Source organism: Eucyclogobius newberryi, unplaced genomic scaffold (assembly GCF_026437365.1).
Source record: "Eucyclogobius newberryi isolate DKJ021-1_F unplaced genomic scaffold, fEucNew1.0.hap1 SCAF_18, whole genome shotgun sequence".
Taxonomy (NCBI): Eukaryota; Metazoa; Chordata; class Actinopteri; order Gobiiformes; family Gobiidae; genus Eucyclogobius; species Eucyclogobius newberryi.
In genome coordinates, this window is record NW_027315812.1 from 18,847,697 (window position 1) to 18,869,115 (window position 21,419).

The window sequence follows — 21,419 nt, forward strand, 5'->3', positions numbered from 1 at the left end:
TCTTTTTGTGAAAGATCAGGGAAAATAAAATCAATACATAGAATACATAATTTTAACTGATTTGTCTGAAGATCTTTCCATGCAATATCTTCTATGTTTAACCAAACAGCTTTAAAAAAGACCTAAAGTGTTTGTGCAAGCGACTGGACCTTGAAATTAGCCAGAACATGGTACATTTATTCGAACAGTGTGCTTAAACCAGCTGGGGAGAAAAAAGTGAATTGTATGATCAGAAAATGTTAGAATATTTTCACTGCAATTTCCCATTTTTATCTATGAATTAATAAACAAATGTAAGAGATAAACGTTGGCTTTCCCTATTTAGAATGAATTACAAGAGGTCAATGAATTCCTTAAATCTATATCACATTTAACTGTTGGTAAGATAAAAGATTGAGCCTGCAATCTGGGCCAAGATAAAGCTGCATTAACGTGATATGGTCATAAAGTGTAACGTTTGCTTGCGCTGACGTTGCACGAGTGGATTAGGCATTGTATAGTGCTCATTCTTACAACCTGAAAATACCTCCCTTTTCACTTCCAGTCTCCCACTATGAGACCGAAGGCAGCAGACGTCATGTGTGAGTGAACTTGTGAATGTAAGACTACAATGGCATTCTTAAATGAAAACAGAAAACCATGGCAAAAGGTAAGAATATGCAGCCTTTTCCTGTGTTATGCAACAAGTGAAGTTTAAGCAGTATAAGGCTGATTCCAGAGGACTGGTGTACAAGAAGAAAGAAGAAAAATCAGCTGCTTTTTATATGTCATTTATGGGAAATACATTCTATTTTGGTAGTTAACAAGAAGTTTTAACAATTGTATTTGCTGAAGAAAGAATTGAACATCCTGTAATTCATTGAAATAAGTTTTTCCTGCAAGATACCTAAGTGGAAAGTATTATAACTACTTTTACTAGACCTACTTTAGCTGCTACTATTAGTATTACTGCTCTAGTAAAGCAGTTGTAGAGATAGTAATAGCCACATTTTTATTTCCTTACAATTATTACAGTATGACAACTTCTTACACTCATAATCCAAGTGTAAGAAAGTGTTTCTCACTCTTGTTTACGCAGTACAAACAGGTATAAACACAAACTGCCAGTGGGGGGCGTTCAAAGGCCTTCTCTGTAAAAGCCTCTGAAATGTCAAGTGTTTCAGCACCAGTCACACTGCATGAGCAGGATTTAGCCCGGGAACGCCTCTGATATGATTCCAATAGTACTCCAGAAATCTAATCCCCATCTGCTGTGCTAATGGCTGTCAAGTGGTTCATGTGACGCTCACTGCTCAGTCAGTCAGGTGGAAACAACAATGCAATTAGAATCAGCTTTTAAACGGTGTTGAGACGCGTGTGAATGGCTTTCATCAGAATGTTTATCCATAGTAAATCTTATGATCAGTGTTGAGTGCGTTTAGGCTTGAGTCATTCAAATTGAGCTTCTCCGAGTTTACTTTTCAGACATTATACTTTAACTCCACTTGAATAATTCATTGTATAGTGTAACAGTACTCTTATTTGAGTTAAAGTTTTGATTCCTCTTCCCACAGTGAGTAAGACTACATGTGAAAAAAGTTGACATGATGTGATATTGTTACTGCACTACTACTTCAGATATGATTTAGTGTTTCCTCATGTTTGTGGTCTACACTTTGAAAATACCAGATTTTGTGCATTATCTATTGTTTTGTCCTTCCAATTACATTGACTTAGAATTATAAAGCAGGTGTTATTTTCCCCAATGCATTTTACTTTTACTTGAATCATTTTCTGCACCACTACTCTAGTGTACTGGCCATTGGTACAGATTAAGATAAGATATTCCTTTATTGTCCCACATGGGGAAATTTCATTGGTGCAACGCAGGTAGATACAGAGGTAGATACAGAAGAACAGATCACTTATAGGAAGTCTGAAAAACACTTTCAGTAGAAGATCTCCTATAAATAAATAAAAACTCCCATAGACAATAAATAAATAAATAAATACCATTGCATGTGATCACGACAGTAATTGCACATGAATATGTGTCACGACAGCACATAGATTGCACATGAATTTCACAGTAATTGCACATGAATTGCACATGAATTCCAACAGCAATTGCACATACGACAGATACAAGATTGGCAGCCTTGCTTCTGTCAGTCTGCCCCAGCTGTTGCTACAATAGAAGCGTACCACCACAGCGGGTGGAGTGAATGAATAATGCACGGTAAAGCTCTTTGGGTGTCATGAATGGCACTATGTCACTCATTTTGGTACTTAAGTACAGTTGTAGGGTGAAAGCTAAAGTATAACATAAAATATGTGAAAATACCAATTTGAAAATGGGCTTTTAGAGTAAAAAAAAAAAGACTACAGTAATTGGAATCTTGGGAAATATTAAAGAGCCAAATGTGGAGATCTTTGAGATTTTGCTCAAAGGAAGCGACTGAATTAGCTTAATTCATCTGATCATTTTCACAGGAAAATAAGCCTTTTTTAAAGGCGTGTTACACCGAATATCAACATTTGTTTTGAATAGTTTCAATTACATTTCAATGTCTTTAGATGAAAAAGGTGTTGTTTTGAGCTCGATCGGACAAAAAACCTAGGACAAAAAGAAAGTCAAACGAGGCGGTGCCATTGTGTGAAAAACTCAACATTGTCTGATTTGTTTGAAACTCATGGGTTATATTCTCCTCGAGACGCGTTGAAAAAAGTGCATTACAGATATTGTGTATTTTTCACTATTGGCCAGCAGAGGCGCAATGAATGCCTTCACTTCCTCTTCCTCTTTTATTTTGATGGGACATTTCCTCCCATCAAATTATTCCTCTTGTGTCTTAGCATTAGCATTAGCCTTAGAATTATTATTCTTTAGACTTTATTCTTTAGGCTTTATTCTTTAGGCTTTATTCTTTAGACTTTATTCTTTAGACTTTATTCTTTTGACTTTATTCTTTAGACTTTATTCTTTAGACTTTATTCTTTAGACTTTATTCTTTTGACTTTATTCTTTAGACTTTATTCTTTAGACTTTATTCTTTTGACTTTATTCTTTCTGCCACAACTCGGGTGTTTTTGACCCCCTAAACATAAATGAAGCTCAGGTCTGCGTTCAGCACAATTTGTCAGGACAAACTACTATTTGAATCGCAGACTACGCAATCATCAACGGTGAATTACTGAGCGTCGTTTGGTATGCCGTAAAACGCAGCAGAAAACATGGACGGGCGGGAAAGCGGTCGCACGGGAGGCGGTCGCCATCATCGCCGCTACCGCTGCTTTAATTTTTATTATTGTTGTTGTTGTTGTATAGTGTGTATGTGTAGCTAGTAGTGTCAGATTCCAAATAAGAGTTCAATAGATGGTCCTTTGTTATATGTTTTTACACAGCCAATTACTTGTCTGTGTTATATGAGGTTGAGGGAATAGTAAATAAGAGGACAGGAGATTGCAGGTGTGTTTGCGCGTGGGTGTGGAGACAAACAAGCCCCGCCCACCTCTGCATACAGGAAGAGCATAGCATTATAACAGTACCTGCAGCGATCATCAGCACCATTGTCTACATCCTCTAATCCAGCTCCATCATCTGCAGGACGGCCGGCCTTCACTCAGAAGAACACATCAACATCAGGTAAGAGTTCAGCTCACTGGGCCTATCAAAGATGTGCCTTATTGCTATGGATTTATATAATATTCTTTCTTTGTTGTAATACTGAAACGTTAATAAAGTTAATTATTTATCTGTTTATTGCCTTCCATTGTGTTGCGTGTGATATGGCAGTTTTTGATATGAATCCCATTGTGCTGCTAATTGAACAGAAAACGGGGATAAATTATGTTTGACCAGTTTTTCCTGTCACAGTAATGAGCTTTTGTGTCTCTTCCTTTCACTCATTGTTTGCTCTGCTTTTATTGTGAAGGCTCGGATTGCAAATATGTTTTTCCCCTAGTTTTGTTCAAAACAGTGACATTTCTATCAAGTGGATTACATAATTCATTCTGTTTTAAAGATATTCACTAAATCAAGACAATATAATAAAACAGATAGGTCTAATAAGTGGTCGTAAATGTCTTCTTTCTGTTGTTCAGTGTACATTTTGTAAAGATGATTTTTAAAGTGTATTTAACTTTTACTTCAATGGATATTTGCTTAAATAGGTTCATATCTGTGTAAAAACTAAATAAGCCTTTATGGTTCCAAGTAAAGTATTAAATAAGTCAAATATTTAATCAACTTTTTGGGTGTGGCTTCCCTTGTATCAAGGACAAAAGTCACTATTGTTTAAATCACAAATACAGCACAATTCACTATTATACACACACAATTTCTCCATTCATTCGATATTGACATTGAATGAGTGTCACCATTTTTATGTGATTCATTACATGCATACAAAGTCCTTATAGCGGTTAATATTAAAGGAGTGCCAGGCCTGTACCTTCCACCATCAGATACAGCTTTATTGTTTTATTGAATTACAACACCTGCTCCAATCCCCCATCCATTGCCCGTGGAGGTGCACCTGCATCGTTTTCATATTAGACTGCGATGGCCATATTTCCCACAGCTTCCACACATATTTGCACTTTCAGGCCGGTGCTGGTGGTGCGGTGGGTGGTGCATGCGTGTATTTGCTTATCACCGCTGTTGTTCCCTACACAGAGCAATTCAGAGCGATGCAGAGCGGAGAGGCGGCTGATTGCAGGACTTGTATGTTGCAATGGCGCCGAGCTGATTCTCATTTGGGAATTGGAGATGTCACACACATTCAGTGGCTTCAAAAGGGCTCGCACGTGTTTTTAGACCCATCTGTTTCTCCCGAATGCATAGAAAAAAAAGCATGTAAACACCAGTGACAAGAGGCAGGATGCAGCAACAGAGCTGTCGTGAAGAAGCCTTGAGGAGAGATTGATAAACTGTTGCAGTGGATGTGTTTAGTGACATTTCATAGTATATATATATCTACTATAATGATAATTTGGCGTTTGATTATGAGTTGTATCACTTTGTATTGGTGCCAAGCCTGGACACATAGGAAAATGAGGAAAAGCTCAGTGTAATACATATATATTACATTGATATATCTGTTATTAAATTGTAATTGGATATAGCATTTTCATTAACATTAACAGTTATTTTGTTAATGGTATTCTTAGTTACAGTTTGGATGAGTGAATATGATTTGTTCTGCAGTTGATCCGAACAATGAGTGACAATAGTAAGGACATCGTTCGGAATGTCAACCAGAAGCCCGGGCTACAGATATGGACCATCAACGTGAGTCAAACCAAAAGCAACAGTGAGATTTACTCTAAATGCTGCACATGATTTCAGTAATTGTGCTGTTTTTGCTTCAGAACATGGAGATGGCCCCTGTTCCTGCTCAGGCGTACGGTAACTTCTTCGAGGGAGACTGTTACATCGTTTTAAATGTGAGTGCAATTACCACTGATTTCCCCAGAGGCTGCCCACATAGTTGTATAATGAAGATGTTGGTTGTGCGCATGTCTGTTGTTGATATGTGCCCACACAGACAAGCAAGAGCAAGGGGTCGGGGACGAGCTCAGACGTCCATTACTGGATTGGGAAGTCCTCCTCTCAGGACGAGCAGGGCGCAGCGGCCATCTACGTGACCCAGCTGGACGAGCATCTGGGGGGCAGTCCCGTCCAGCACAGGGAGGTGCAGGGCCACGAGTCGCCCCGCTTCAAGAGCTACTTCAAAAATGGGCTCATGTGAGTTCTGTGTTCTCTGCAAGAACTGTAACTATACATAGTCCAGCTTTCCTCTAAGAATATTATATATTTACTTTACAGTGCAGTATTAGTAAAGTATTATGATGAAAATGGCATGGCGACTGGAAAAAATACAGATAAAATAACCTGAAGTATGTAAGTTTCAGGTATAACTCCTCCCTCAGGGCAGGACTAATCTCGCTCAGGACAGTATCAATTCTGGTATCTTCAGATTGAAAGTGACATATAGGTTTTCACATGGAAACATCAAAATTTGTTTGTTATAATCTACTCCTACATTTTTGTATTATTTTAAGAAAAAACTGACATCAAGACTATCTCTGTCCATTTTTCATATTTAAATGTTCCATTTATGTACAAGTACATGATGAAAAACTCCACAAGAGGTTTCAAATGTATATCTTTATGCTTCTATGAAGATCCACCTACTAACAGCAGCTTTATTCTTATTTTTTCTACCAAAAAATTGAGTTTGAGACTGTTTTAACATTTAGAAACCTGCACTTAATATACATTACATGCCTCTATTTTATGAAAGACACATCACCGTTTTGACTCTGTTTTACTGAGATAATCATTAGTCTGCCAGATCCTGTTGTGTCCATCCCACCCCATGCCTAACCAAGCCCTGCTCATGTTTATTACTCTTGAACTTTGCTCCTTCTCACCTCTCTCTCTCTTTGCAGATACAAACAGGGCGGTGTGGCTTCAGGCTTTAACCACGTTGAGACAAACTCGTACGACGTCCTGCGCTTGCTGCACGTCAAAGGGAAGAAACATGTCACTGCCACTGAGGTAGGCCTGATGAAACAAGCATTTAGAGGAGATTAACACTGTCTCCTCATTACCTCCCACTAGTGCGATCACAAGCTTCACACAGCCGCACTGTGAGGGGTTCTGGCACTCCCTCCAAATGATGGTTCTGTTATTGCCATAGCTGTCAGGAGAGGTGTCAACTGTGTGATGCTATTATTGCGCTTCTAACATAGCATTTGTTTACGTCAGAAATATAATGGCTTTATGACCGTGTGTTTAACCTTGTGTCCAGGTGGAGGTCTCATGGAACAGCTTTAACAATGGAGACATATTCCTGTTGGACATGGGAAAGGCCATTGTGCAGTGGAACGGCCCAAAGAGCAACAGAGCAGAAAAGCTCAAGGTCATTCTTTATTACAGTTTTGTCGCACTCGCAATATATTATTTTACCATGAAATAATTGTCTTACTCCATACATTCATGTTTCACCTTATGCTCAATTAAAAGGTCCTTTATTGTTTTAATGAATCATGACATTATTTCGGAGAGTGTTTGTTAATGAACATTACATTGTAAATATGCAGATTATGTCGTTTGGCAGGTAACACAGAAGACAATTCCAAAAAATAAAAAAAAAACAAAAGAAAGAAAACAGACAACACAAAATGCTGTTGCTGTTCTGTTGCAGGCTGTCTTGTTGGCCCAGGACATCCGGGACAGAGAGCGAGGAGGACGGGCTCAGATTGGAGTGGTTGAAGGAGGAGACGAGGCGAGTTCTCCTGACCTGATGAAGATCATGACCTCTGTGCTGGGACAAAGAAAGGGAGCTCTGAAGGCCGCCGTCCCTGACGACAAGCCGGACCAGGCTCAGAAAAGCTTCGTGCGACTCTACCAGTAAGGGCAGCGGGATTGTTGTTTTTCATGTAGTTGATATAGTTTATTGATCTTTTTTCACTCGCGTAAACACTTTGTTTTAGTGTTTTTGAAGAAAGTGGGAATCTGGTCATTCGAGAGGTGGCCACCCAGCCTCTCACTCAAGATTTGCTTCTTTCCACTGTAAGGAGCAACTACAGGGCTCTAACATTTGAAGTTCTACACGGCTGACTTGTTTTTTCCCCCCTCACATTATTCTCTTGTTACAGGACTGCTACATTGCGGACCAGAATGGCTCTTGTGTGATGGTGTGGAAAGGCAAACAGGCCTCACCTGTCGAGCGTCAGGAGTCTTTGAACAGAGCTATGGTAAACGCTTTTACATGACAGAGTTGAGACTATTACAAAACGTGTTGAAGTCAATAAAAAGTGTTTTTCTTTTTTAGGGTTATATGAAGACCAAAAAATACCCAGCCCACACCAGTCTGGAGGTAATGAGTGAAGGAGGGGAAACTGCCATGTTCAAGCACCTATTTAAATCCTGGAGAGACAAAGGACTAACCCAGGGCTTTGGCACCACACACACCGTTGGCAAAATTGGTATTTTTCCAAACTCAGAACAGATTGTTATAAACTAGTTCTGGGGATAGTTTAATATTTGTTCTCTTCAGCCAAAGTGGAACAGGTGAAGTTTAATGTCATGGAGCTGCACGCACGTCCTGATCTGGCAGCGCAGCAACGCATGGTGGATGACGCTTCGGGGGAAGTGAAGGTAAAACACAACCGTAATAACATTGTGATTCCGCGATACGTTGTTGTAATATTTGAATTTGTGGCAGATATGGAGGGTTGAGGACTTAGAGCTGGCGGACGTTGATCCAAGCACATATGGACAGTTCTACGGAGGAGACTGCTACTTAGTGCTCTACACTTACATGAGATCAAACCAACCGCAGTACATTCTCTACATGTGGCAGGTAAAAAGGAACACCATTGACCAATTCCTGGACAAAATAAACTAACATACTTGAATTTGTCTTTTAGGGACGCCATGCAACTAAAGATGAGGTCACAGCGAGTGCCTTTCAAGCAGTTAACCTTGACAATAAATACAACGGTGCCCCAGTGCAGGTCAGAGTGGCCATGGGGAAGGAACCTCGACATTTTCTGGCTATTTTTAAAGGCAAACTTGTAATTTTTGAGGTACATGAACAAAAAAAAACATTCCAATCAATAGATCAATACACAATACGTTAAACCTTGTAAATATTGTGTTTTTCTTTCAGGGTGGCACAGGTCGTTCAGGTGAGAAAAACCCTGAAACTGGACCTAGACTCTTTCAAGTCAAAGGCACCAGTGAGTTCAATACCAAAGCCACTGAAGTCAAAGCCAGAGCATCATCCTTGAACTCTAATGATGTTTTCCTGCTGAAGACGGACAGTGCATGCTACCTGTGGTATGGAAAGGTACGGTCCTTACCCTTTTCTACTAGAATCTCCATAGAAATCAGCTCCCTAGCATAAAACAATTAACGTATTTTATACAATAAAAATGGAATTTCTGTAAATATTTTGTTTGCTGAACATGTTGCACACTTTGATACCATGTCATGCTGCAGGGTTGCAACGGCGATGAGCGTGAAATGGCCAAAGCAGTGGCCGATGTGCTGTCGAGACAGGACAAGAGAGTGGCAATGGAGGGGCAGGAGCCAGCGGAATTCTGGGTCGCTTTGGGAGGGAAAACACCCTACGCAAGTGATAAGAGGTAGACACTGATTTAGAACAATATTTAAGAATTTCAAGTACCAATAGTCACATAGACTTTTACCTTATGATTTTTGTGTGTAAAAGGTATGCTTAAAGTGCATATGTTTTTGTAATTATTACTTTGTTTGGTTGGGGGATAAATATCTATTATAGTTTTACATGTGTCAAGTGGCAGTTTGTCAAGAAAACATATAAGATAAGTAATTGAAAATTACAGTAAATTGTGCCTCTATTTATGTCATCAATAAGCGACATTCCATCAAAAATATAGGCACAATTTACACCCAATGGACACACTTTTCTGACAGTTTAAACCATAATTTAACAAAACAAAGGTGTTATCAGCTATAATTATTTGTCAGATTATAAGTATAGTGTAATTTATATCCATTCTGTTCCTTGTTTACGATATGGTCGCTAGGTAACAATAGTAGAATTTACACATGTCCAACCAGGAAGTAAAATCATAGTAGTCACCAACATTGTCAAACAGGGAAAAAACAGTCAACATTTTAAAATCGTTCATTTCGTCTTAGTGAATTGTGTAGTCGGACCTGTGACCTGATTATGTCATCAATACAATTCTGAATGATCTTCACAGTCTGAAGATGGAAGAACCCCCTCACCTCCCCAGACTTTTTGAATGCTCCAATCAGACAGGCCGCTTTCTCATGACAGAAGTTGGCGACTTTGCCCAGTGCGACTTGGATGAAGAAGATGTCATGTTGCTTGACACTTGGGAAGAGGTGAGTGCAATCTGAAAGTGTATATCATGTTGTATTTGTCCAATCTGATGAATTGTTGTTGTGTCTTAACTTCTACAGATCTTCGTTTGGGTTGGAAACTCAGCCAACAAGTATGAGAGCAAAGAGACCTGGAACAGCGCTCAGGAGTATCTGAGGACTCACCCTGCAGGTCGTGACCCGGACACACCCATTAGCTGTGTCAAACAGGGACATGAGCCTCTTACATTCACAGGATGGTTCAACGCATGGGATCCTCAAATGTGGAGTGTGGGTATATTAAAATGTCCATGATTCTGTTGAAGCAAATCACTAACTATATCACTAACACTAACTCTATATTTTTATATTTGAAGACCAGTGCATGCTTACTAATGTTCCTAGCTGATCTTCTCAACAGGGAGGAAGTAGCTATGAGCAGATGAAAAATAAGTTGTGCGATGAGACTTCAGTATCCCAGATTGCTGTAGTAAGTGATTGCATACAGTTAACATGTAATTATTATGTACTTTATTTTGTGCTAACACATTTACTAACATTGATTAAGTAGATAAATTTGCTTGAAATCAGAAAAAAATCAATTTGAATCCTATATATAATATTCCTTTTACCAGTGTATGCCTGATTCATTCACCCAACAAACTCTGATTGTAGGACCTGAGCGTCACGAACCTAAACAAGGGTCCTGGTGAGGGCGGGTACAGGGCTCCAGGAGGCCCTGTCACTTCCCTTCCAGCCTACAGAGTGCACGGTGGGGACCTGTCTTCTCCCACAAGCCCTGCCTCCCACAGGTCCTCCAGTACCTACTCCCCCTCTTTCACATCCAGTGGCAGCGGAGAGTTTTCTGTAGACCCTCAACTACTTATCAACAAGTCTGCAGATGAGCTGCCCCCGGGAGTGGACCCCAGCCTGAGAGAGGTACGCAGTGGATCGTGAACTTAAAGGTGCACTATGTAACGTTTACTGTGGATCATTCCAGGTTAAACAGTAGCATCTCCATGAAGACCCTCCACCCAGTTACATAGTGCACCTTCAACAATGCACTTACAGAGAACAGGCACTAGAGAGCAGTATGTTCATCTTCTGATCTGGTTTCAGGACTACCTCTCTGATGTGGATTTTGAGGCTGTACTTGGGACAAACCGGGCAGACTTCCAGCGGCTGCCGAAATGGAGGCAAAACGACATGAAAAAGAAGGCAGGCCTTTTCTAAGAAGTGGTTTTATGACATTTTCATACTAAAGTGGTCAAAACGGTTCTACTATAATACCAAAAAGTAACCCAGTATTTATTTCTTATGAAACACAGGGAAAGTGATTTGAATATATCATAAGTTTTAATACTGCTGCTTACCATTACAAAATGCCTGACAAATGTAAATCTATCTTTAACATTTTTAGTGAAATCAAAGTACACACACATTTCCGGCATTATATTTTATTTTGATTGTTTATTGAACAGTGATTGTCTTTTGCATGGTATTTAATAATAAATTATTATAAAATAATTGACATCTGCTTTTATTGCAATCTGGTGCGTAAGTAGATTAATAGACCAGGAGTTATGTTCACGACTTCAGTTAAACACCTGAAACATTATCTAACACAGTTGTATTAAAAATCAAACAGTTGATTCTACAGAAGCCATTTCTGCAGTAAACAAGACAAATATAACACAGTATAAAATTATATTTACACCTTTAAACAATTAGTTTTGATTTACAAACTTAATCTTTTCGCTCTAAGAAGTCTAATAATAAATTGTAACGTAATGTTGACACATTATGTACACAGCTATTTCAGGTATAACGGGATCAAAGAAAACATTTTGTTTGTTTGTTTGTTAAAAGAGTTGGTTGTACCTAAGTATTCTGAGCGTCAATGAGCATGAGATGAACAAAGATCCCAGCAGAGGAGATGACATCGCCCCTCTTTGTGAGTAATGGAACATGACGGTATCCTGAAAAAGAGGAAAGGACATTTAGCCTCGTCAGCATAATGTCACGTCCGCTGGACAAAGCAATGAAGTTATAATGTGACTTACCATTCTGCACGCTGGACAGGGGTAGACAGTACTGCCCCACCAGATCATTTTGGGATGTTGTGTCATAATCTTCCACCACAAACCGTACCATGGCCAGCTCTGGGACGTGAATGTCAAACTGGAATCTTTCATTCCACACTGGGTTGAATCCTGTAGAGAACATTAAGGTTACTTCTGCGCATTTTTTGCATTTAGAGTGGATTTAGGACTAATACAAACCATTATTTTCGATGTAACGCGTCTCTTTGCTGGCATTGTCAGCTGGGACACCAAAGATTTCCACTCGCACCAGAGGATCAACTATAGAGCTGTTTTTGTTCTTGTTGATTTTTGGCAACTGCTGGCCTGAAATCACCTGATGGATACTCATCGATTAATTACTTCTCATAAAGTCTATAAAATAATAAGATACAAACATTTGTATTTTTTTCTGTATAGCACACCATGATATGAAATGTTTTCCTCTTCAGCCAGGGCCCATTTGCGAGTGTGTTGGGGTCAAATTGTGAGGTCAGATCTCTCTGAAATTCAGGTTTCAACACATAGCCACAGAAACCATTGGGCAGAAAGCGTCCTTGGTTTAAATGCATCTCCTTAGAGGAGGTCTGGAAATTTAACGCCACTAAAATGTAAAAAATAGAAAGAAGTTACTCCATTTCTCTAAAATGAACCAAAACAATACTACAATACTACAATCTGATCAGTGGTCTTTCCAGGGCGCAGGAACATACCAATCTGGCAGCCCACATTCCACATGGGCACAGGGTTGTAGTTGGACGAATCAGTTCTAGACCCTGCAGGGTAAATCCTGCTTAACTTTTCCATGTTGTGATGCATAAAAGCGGTCCCTGTAAAATGTATCTTTAGAAAATGTTGTATTTTGCATGATAAATACAATATGATTTGGATTCTTGTTACCTGAGTTCTGGGCCAGACCGAAAGCTTTGCTCTCTTTCAATGAGGACATCTCATAAAAGGCCTGATTGTTCTTGGCATGTTCAAAGCCATTAAAATGAACACTCTTGCAGTAAATGACAATATCGGACAGCTCCTTGGCTAATTTCATTTTGGATTTCTGACAATGAGTACAAAAACGGTCAAACATACAGTGTATAACATATAATTGTACATTAATGGTGGTGTAAGACCTTGGACTTGGGCTTCTGCGGCTGCTCATTGTCCTTGACCTCTGCAGCCTCGTCCTCCTCAGACACTATGTCCTCTTCCACTGTGCTGCTGTTGGTGAAGACAGTGTCCAGTTTGTTCAAGCGCTTCCCTTTGATCAGGAACCTGCCCTTCAGCTCCTGCAGACACACACGACTCAACTCACAACATTGCAACATTGTGATTTCTAAGTCACAGCGGGGTGTTGTCAAGGCCGAGGTTACTCCTTCTCAGTGGTCAGTGCAGAATGGAAAGTCTTGTGTAAGTCAGGGCTATAATCTTCTGATACAATGCCAGGCACGATCAGCCTCTGGGCTGGGCAGAGCACAAATCATCAAACACATGTGTTTCATCGTTTTTTGGAACATTTCGTCTGCTTCTCAAGTGGTTTTCTGAGTTCATAGTAAACATTCAAGTTAACATTCTTATCAATGCTCCATCCTATTGAGTTATAGAGAGAAAGTTATCAAGAAAGTCCAAGGAAATGAATGCAACATGTGGAATTCATAAGGTGTGGCCTTTCTTTGGTAGGATGTTTGACCCCTTGTGGATGTAGTTCATCTGCATGGATTACCTCAGGCGAAGGAAAGTTAGCAGGCATTTTGTTGTCCAGGGGCGTTATGAGCAGTGCGTCCCCCAGAATAGAGATCATGTGATGGGCCATGAGCCTCTGCTGCTCCACAGTGCAGTGGTTTTCCAAAGACAGAATGACGGGGTACTCTGAGGTCTGAACACAAATACAACAGTCAGGGACAGCTCTGTGATAGCGCTCACGTAATAAACCCATGTCTTACTTTGAAGGCGTACTCTTTGATGGCCTTTATCACATCTTCGAAGAGCACTTTGGACGTGAGTGTGTAGCCGTGGTAAATGACTGGCTCTCCGTTTGGCCCATCCCAACAGTCCAACTCCACGCAACGGCAACTCTTCATCAAGGCTCTGCCACAAACCAAGAAGTTCCTCATATATATCTACTCGCTTGTAATGGTTGTACCTTTATTTCCGTGTCCATGTTATACTTCCTTTTTATATTAACATAGTAAATACAGCATTATAGTCATTGTATATACTAAATCCTACTTGATATAAGCCTCTGTGCTGCTGGGCCCTTTGAGTTGATCCTCCATCAGGTACGTGTTGTGAGAGGAGGAGATATAGTAATGGCTGAGGGGCTGGCTCATGTCCTGGTAAACTCCCTTATGTTTTTGGTTAAGAATAGAGCCCTCTTCGTGCTGAATGTACATCATGAAGCCGTCTTTGGTCATGTGCTTCTTCCCCTTTGCTAACGGACAAAACAAACAGAACATACACTACAATCACAAAACGACATTTATATATATACTGAGAGAGAGATATATATACTGCTTACCTGTGTCGTCCACCTCATATTTTTCGATGAGCTTCAGAGCATCTCGCATGGAGGCCTGTTCCCGTTGTTCATTCAGGAGGAAATTCAGCAGGTCTTTGGCACTCATCTGACCCTCTGTCTGGGCATGTTTTCCATAAATCTCATCAATTTCCTCCCGGTGTGTAAGCAAGTCATAAAAGTGCTTGATCTCCATGTCTTCCAGAGTGCCTGAATTGGATTTGTCACATTGCTAAATTTACAAAAAAAAAACAATTGATTAGACAAAGGTAATGACATAGATGTGACGTGAATCTATTCATTAGGTCAGGGGTGTCCAAACTTTTTTCACATAGGGCTGCATTTTGAAACTTATACGGAGCAGAGGGCCACAAACAATGTCGAATTTGTCCAATGCCAAAATGAATAATTTGAAATTTTGCATTTGACATAGTTTTGATGAGCCTCAACACCTTTAACAAGACTTGGAACACTAATATTAAGTTGGTATAACATAAAAATGCTTGAATTTTTCCAATTTTAAAGTAAAAGTACTATTTATTTTTGTTGTTGTATTTTTTGTTGTTTGGAGCAAGTTAGCAGGAAGCCGGAGGGCCAATAAAAATTGGTCTGAGGACCGCATTTGGCCCCCGGGCTGTAGTTTGGACATGCTTGCATTAGGTATTAATCAATGGCTGGAGAACAGTAGCAAATATAAATGCCAAAAAATGTGGGGGGGAAAAAAAGATGTAAGTCGTTATCACAATTTGGATTCGATCTTTTTAACCATAGACACAAGTATTAAAATGGGCAAGGAATAGGGGACAGCATTTCTAAATTACATCTCCTCCTGGTCTACAGAAAGTGATGCGGAGAGGAGAGCAAGATAATACAATGTCCACAAAAACTCCACATAATGAATGTTTAGACAGCTGGTCGCTTCATTGTTCAAGTCAAAATACACACCTTAAATAGATCTGTCGCGTAATTTTCAGCGACGTCCACGTTGATTTGCCTCAGAAAGTGCTTCACCTCTTTCAACGTCATCTTGTTGTCATTGTTTTTGTCAGCTTTATGCATGCACGCAATAAGCCAGCTGGATTTTACATGTAAGGATTTCCACTTTCAACCATTCACTCCTATTCAACAGTCAACAGTGCATGTCATCTGATACTGTGAGGTCTTTGTAAAGGATACTGTTCGCTCCTCTTTTGTCGACTGAGGTTGTGCAGATTGCTGATGACTTTCTCCAGGCCGTTCACCCACATTTTGGCCTGCTCTGGATCCGCGGCCATCAGGTCCAGGTTTTTCCTTTTGTTCTTGAAGATGATGGAGAAGCATCTGTCCTCCACATCGTGGTCTGTGTGCTTGTTTAAGCCTTCGGACTGCCGGCCACTTCTCACTGAGTCGATGTCATCAAGAGAGACTGCAGAGGAGTGTTCAATATTGTGAATATCATAAGCAAGCAATTTTACAGGAGGAGGGTGTTTTTCCGTGTTTTTGCTTTGCCTGGAATGTTCCAAAAAATGGCACTTTCTCCTGACAAAAAGCACGTTTTTTGGCAATAAAATCACTAAATAAATGAAAGATTGATAGAAGTTTACTGGTCACATTATTGAGACCAGCAGGAGATGCCCCCCACAGAAAACTCACATAGCACACATTTTAAAGATGAGATACCATCAGTTCTATGATCAAAATGTATTAATAACAGTATGTAATTTACCATTAAGTATAACTTGTTTACACTGTGTGCACTTTTTAATTTCTTCCTCCAGCCTATCAGTCGAAGAAACCACTTTTACTTTTACTTCTTATCAACAGGAAGCCTATTGTTTTTGTGGGAAGCTCCTATCTTTAGCCTGCAGCCACACGACAAAAAAGCCATAGTAAAACGTGACTGTCCTCTCTTGTCAAGGCTGTTTTATACTGATAAATAACCAAACAAACGCACAATAGATATTTTAAAATGTGTTTCTTATCGTCTTTCAATATGCAGAATGTATAATTTAGATATAATCATACTTCGCTGAACCCATGAACGTGTTTTTAAACCAGCTTTAGACACGAGAGTTTCTAAATCACAATCACCATCTATAGTAGATCATATCCTTTAGTCAGTCTGTGTATTTAGTGACATTGTGTTAACTGTACATCGGATGGTCTCGTTCCTCGACAGCAGAGAGCCAGCCATGCACAACCATGCGTGACATAATCTGTGTAAACGGCAACTGCAGCTTCTGTGTCTGACAATAAAGGCTCTGGGCTTAGCTGACGGGACATATGCTGAGCCTTGGTTACAAACACACCTTTTCTCCACTTCCCTTTGTACCAAGTTTAGTAGAGAGTCACAATCATTAACCTGTAAGACAGGACAGACAAACTACTGTGAATATGAACTCATTTCTAAGAATCCCAACTGAAGAATTTGCTCATGTACTTTCATGTCCTCTGTATCAAGCAGGCCGCTTCAAAACATTGGGAGAGGTTTGGTTTGTCATTTTCTTCTTCAAGAATGGCCATTTGTGATCCAATCTAGTCTTTGTATCATTGTAATCCATTTATTATGTCATTTAAAGTAAGTTTACATCAATATAGTCAACTCAAGTAAGAATAAAATGCTGTTAGTTACTGATATTTTTGTCACAAGTCCAAAAGTAACAATATGTAAACTCTACATATTCACTGTCCTTATCGAATGCAAAAATACAACCAATAGACATTGTGATTTTCATATTACCTTAGACGAGGTGTGCAATGCAAATGTGTGCAACCAACTGCTTTGACTGTGAACCATGAGAGTTTAAATAAGTGTTTAAAGTTACGAATCCAATTGTACGAAATACAGCTAACACTTACAGCTAACACTGAGAATTTAATCCAGAGGTATGAGATTATTAATAGCCCAAATTTTGCCATTTAAAGTAATTAAATTAATGATTAAATTCAATGTTAGGGTTGGTTGGATGGATAATGATACAATCAGTTCAATATCTCTGAAAATGCTTTTCCGTTCGTTCCAAGCTGTTATCTTCTCCTAACCCACAAAAGCCCACGGGAAGCCATAAAACTGAAGCTTTTTCAAGTAAACAGCAACTTGCCAGACACTGCACAATGTTGCACTTTATCGCAGAAGTAAGTTCCTCGTTTGTGATTTTTTTTTCAGTGACAATGACAATAAAACGTACATACATTCACACAAACTTACACCATATATCTATTATCATCAACTACGCTTTGACAACCTTTACTGGTCCACAAAGGGAATGACTTGGGCACAGTAGATAACACATTACAATATGATGCGTTTATGTAGTGAAAGCAAGAGGAAACAGCTGTGTAGGCACTTCTGTAAGGTCAAAGGTTATCAATGTCATAATGGTGGCAGCAGAGCATATATACACACACACAAACACACACACACACACACACACACACACACACAACTTGTGGTGAATCCATGCAGTAATTTTGCAATATTCCACAACTGGCCCCAGTAAATGTTTGAGTGTAAATTGATGTTGTTTGGGGGAAAAGCAACAATTAGGTCAGACACTTACAGGTTTGGCTTTGACTGAATACTTTCCGAGATTCGTGCTTCATTGTTTTGCAGTCTTCCTCCAGTTTGTAAAAGCGGGTCTTTTGCCATGAGTTAGAACGGATCTTCACAAGGGTCGCCCCAGAAAGAAGGAACTGCAGATCTGGATCTCCCTCCAAACCTGTAGAAAGATGAAGCGTTGTTATGGCACAAGGATTCGTCATTGTTGTGTTGCAAGCACAATAAAGGGAAGGGAATGATAGGAACAAGGTGAACAAATCCTCTGGAAAAGGTTATTCATTCATTAATTCATTCATTCATTCATTTTAAAGGTCACAATAACTAAAGGATGATAAAGAGTGGGCTTAATGTCAGAGGAACATCTGCAGATCTTTGAAACACCACTTACTAGTTACTACATGCTTACAGCCTACAGCTGCCTGCTTCCCACTGAAGACTTTGTTTGGGAATGTGGGCAGAACCACAACATTACAGACATTTTTTACCCAAATCTAAGTCCTACTGAGTTTGAGTTCCACCTCTACAGCTGACCATGCTTATTCGATTATTGTTGGTAATGGTCATATATTGTTTTGCAATCTAGTAATATGCTGCACTTAACTTATAAGTATGTAACAGTATGTCAGAAAAAGAGGATCCACAAAGATGTGTTCCTGGTCGTGGCTGTGAGTCATGATCCGAAGATCAATCGTCCATTTTTTGTCTTTTTCTTAATATAATTCAGATGGCTCAGGGGCGGGGACACGGTTTGTCCAAATACAGCTGAAGTGCTACGTTTTAATGGCTAAGGGGTAAATGTATGTTCTTTCAAACAGAGTATTTCCAGTATTTTTATAGGATGTTTGACAATCAGGAACTTTCTTGCACGTTAAAGCAGAATGCGATGAAAGCAATTATTTTATGCTAACTCAACAAAAGCCGCTCTTCTGAAGTGTCTACGTGTTGACAAAGTAGCCAGAGCCGGTCCCTTTACCTCGATCACCCCGGGACTTACCGAGCCGAATCCCGTTCTCCTGCGCTACTTTCCTCACGTGTTCCTGAAACGCTCGTTCTTCTGAGTGACTCCTTTTCGGACATTTGCGTAAACAAGACATTTTTTCTATAGAACAGTTAATACATCCGGCCAGATTTAACAGTGAAGTGCTGCGTGTATAACGCACAGCCCTCTACGGGGCGGGCCCAAAGCGCGCTCTGAGCGCAAAGCTGCGCAGCGCACACTCTGCAGGACTTCACCTGCACTTCACCTCCTGACTTCACCTGCACTTCACCTCCTGACTTCACCTGCACTTCACCTCCTGACTTCACCTGCACTTCACCTCCTGACTTCACCTGCACTTCACCTCCTGACTTCACCTGCACTTCACCTCCTGACTTCACCTGCACTTCACCTCCTGACTTCACCTGCACTTCACCTCCTGACTTCACCTGCACTTCACCTCCTGACTTCACCTGCACTTCACCTCCTGACTTCACCTGCACTTCACCTCCTGACTTCACCTGCACTTCACCTCCTGACTTCACCTGCACTTCACCTCCTGACTTCACCTGCACTTCACCTCCTGACTTCACCTGCACTTCACCTCCTGACTTCACCTGCACTTCACCTCCTGACTTCACCTGCACTTCACCTCCTGACTTCACCTGCACTTCACCTCCTGACTTCACCTGCACTTCACCTCCTGACTTCACCTGCACTTCACCTCCTGACTTCACCTGCACTTCACCTCCTGACTTCACCTGCACTTCACCTCCTGACTTCACCTGCACTTCACCTCCTGACTTCACCTGCACTTCACCTCCTGACTTCACCTGCACTTCACCTCCTGACTTCACCTGCACTTCACCTCCTGACTTCACCTGCACTTCACCTCCTGACTTCACCTGCACTTCACCTCCTGACTTCACCTGCACTTCACCTCCTGACTTCACCTGCACTTCACCTCCTGACTTCACCTGCACTTCACCTCCTGACTTCACCTGCACTTCACCTCCTGACTTCACCTGCACTTCACTTCCTGACTTCACCTGCACTTCACCTCCTGACTTCACCTGCACTTCATAGAAGGTCTCCGTAGAAATGTTTTCCTTCGCCCAGATTGTTACACAGTGTGGCATAAACCTTCTATTTCCATGGAGACGAGCAGGTAACTATGCCAAGTTACAGATCAGATCTGTGGTGGCCGCGCTCACAGTGAAATGCACGTTTACTTTAGCAAGAGATCAACAGTCATTGAAGAGTGAATCAGAATCAGATCTTAATTGTTGACTTATTCATGTTGATTCGAGCTACAATAAGCAACAATTACAATTAGATGTTAAAATAGACTATATTAGGCCTACTTTTTTGTTAATGACAAAGCCTGCATGTAATAATTTTTAAAGACTAAGCCGATTTTACAGCCTAATGCTTACGTTATGCCCAAATAGTACTTACTGTCTTTTACTCCAGTCCCATTCGTCGCCATCGTTTCCCTCTCTGGTGCCTGTGTGAGTGTGTTTTCCCCTCAGAGTCCTCCTTTAGTATTAGAATGACTTTCTCTGCTCTGTGGTGGAGTGACTAACACAGAGCGGGACAGAGTGAAGCTTCAGACTGTGTGAATCACACAAGTTCACAGTCTTTTATGCGCCCTCAGCGCACACCCACTGCACCGGTCTGACAAGTATGCCAGTGTTGGTGTTGTCATGGGTTTATTTAGCTCATGCCACTGAGTAGCCTCCACCTTTGGGTGGAGTTTCACTTTAAATACGGAAATAACAAACAAACCGGGGGGCTGTCTATATGAAACTTTATCAGTGACACAGTGTCAGTTTATCAGTGTCACTCAACACAATAATTCAAGATTGGAATAGCCTGATATAAAATATCACATGCAGTTAGATGGTGGTTTCTCTGACTGATTCTCTTGATGTCCGAAAATGTCATGTCCCCATGACAGTCCCATGACAATCTCACTGATATGATTTGTGACTTTGGACTCAACAGTAGCCAACATTGTCTGAAGCTGGCTTTGAGAACATATAACAACTTTGAATTATTTTGCTTTATTCAGATCACATTGAATCAGACATTTTAAAATCACCTTTTACCCAGAGCCAGAGAGGGCAGAGATAGGTCATGATGTGAGAATGTAATTTTGTGTGGACAGGCATATCGATTTAAGATGTGCAAAACATGATTTTGCAGTGAAGCTTGAAAAAGAAAGCAGCAAATAAATGCAAACAAACAAACAAACAAACAAACAAATAAAACAAACAAAAAAACAAACAAACAAACACGAGCATGTGCCCACATGTGAAATGAATGTGAATGACAGTTCACTGTGAGTGTGTGGCCCCTGTAAGAAAGAGCCTCAGCCTTCCCCTTGCGCATGCGCGCCACCAGGGGGGTTGTTATAGTAACCAAACTAAACACACTCGGCTGCC

At 40.4% G+C, this 21,419-nt stretch overlaps 2 protein-coding genes across 3 annotated transcripts; one reads left to right on the forward strand and one right to left on the reverse strand.

The window, feature by feature from the left end:
- Positions 1–467: 467 nt before the first annotated feature.
- Positions 468–11,277, forward strand: vill (villin-like). Its single transcript, XM_072450885.1, has 21 exons — positions 468–649; positions 3,587–3,625; positions 5,189–5,272; positions 5,353–5,427; positions 5,529–5,728; positions 6,436–6,544; positions 6,798–6,908; positions 7,194–7,399; positions 7,483–7,561; positions 7,648–7,746; positions 7,824–7,977; positions 8,049–8,149; positions 8,217–8,354; positions 8,422–8,580; positions 8,664–8,843; positions 8,996–9,141; positions 9,745–9,889; positions 9,968–10,156; positions 10,287–10,355; positions 10,541–10,804; positions 10,985–11,277. Exons 1-21 carry the CDS (start codon positions 611–613, stop codon positions 11,096–11,098), a joined length of 2,700 nt encoding a protein of 899 aa, XP_072306986.1. The 5' UTR covers positions 468–610; the 3' UTR covers positions 11,099–11,277.
- A 412-nt stretch (positions 11,278–11,689) lies between these two features.
- Positions 11,690–20,536, reverse strand: plcd1a (phospholipase C, delta 1a). 2 transcript variants are annotated; one of them, XM_072450887.1, is made up of 15 exons: positions 18,991–19,158; positions 17,998–18,156; positions 15,635–15,863; positions 15,404–15,533; positions 14,462–14,690; positions 14,173–14,374; positions 13,887–14,031; positions 13,667–13,819; positions 13,077–13,232; positions 12,847–13,003; positions 12,660–12,776; positions 12,372–12,550; positions 12,148–12,283; positions 11,929–12,078; positions 11,690–11,844 (listed from the first exon to the last, which is right to left on the reverse strand). In XM_072450887.1, the coding sequence occupies exons 1-15, from the start codon at positions 19,088–19,090 to the stop codon at positions 11,747–11,749; spliced, it is 2,340 nt and encodes a 779-aa protein (XP_072306988.1). In that variant the 5' UTR covers positions 19,091–19,158; the 3' UTR covers positions 11,690–11,746. The 2 variants fall into 2 exon arrangements, with proteins under 2 accessions (XP_072306988.1, XP_072306989.1); XM_072450888.1 differs by lacking the exon at positions 18,991–19,158 and adding an exon at positions 20,431–20,536 and having other exon boundaries at positions 11,691–11,844.
- Positions 20,537–21,419: the final 883 nt, after the last annotated feature.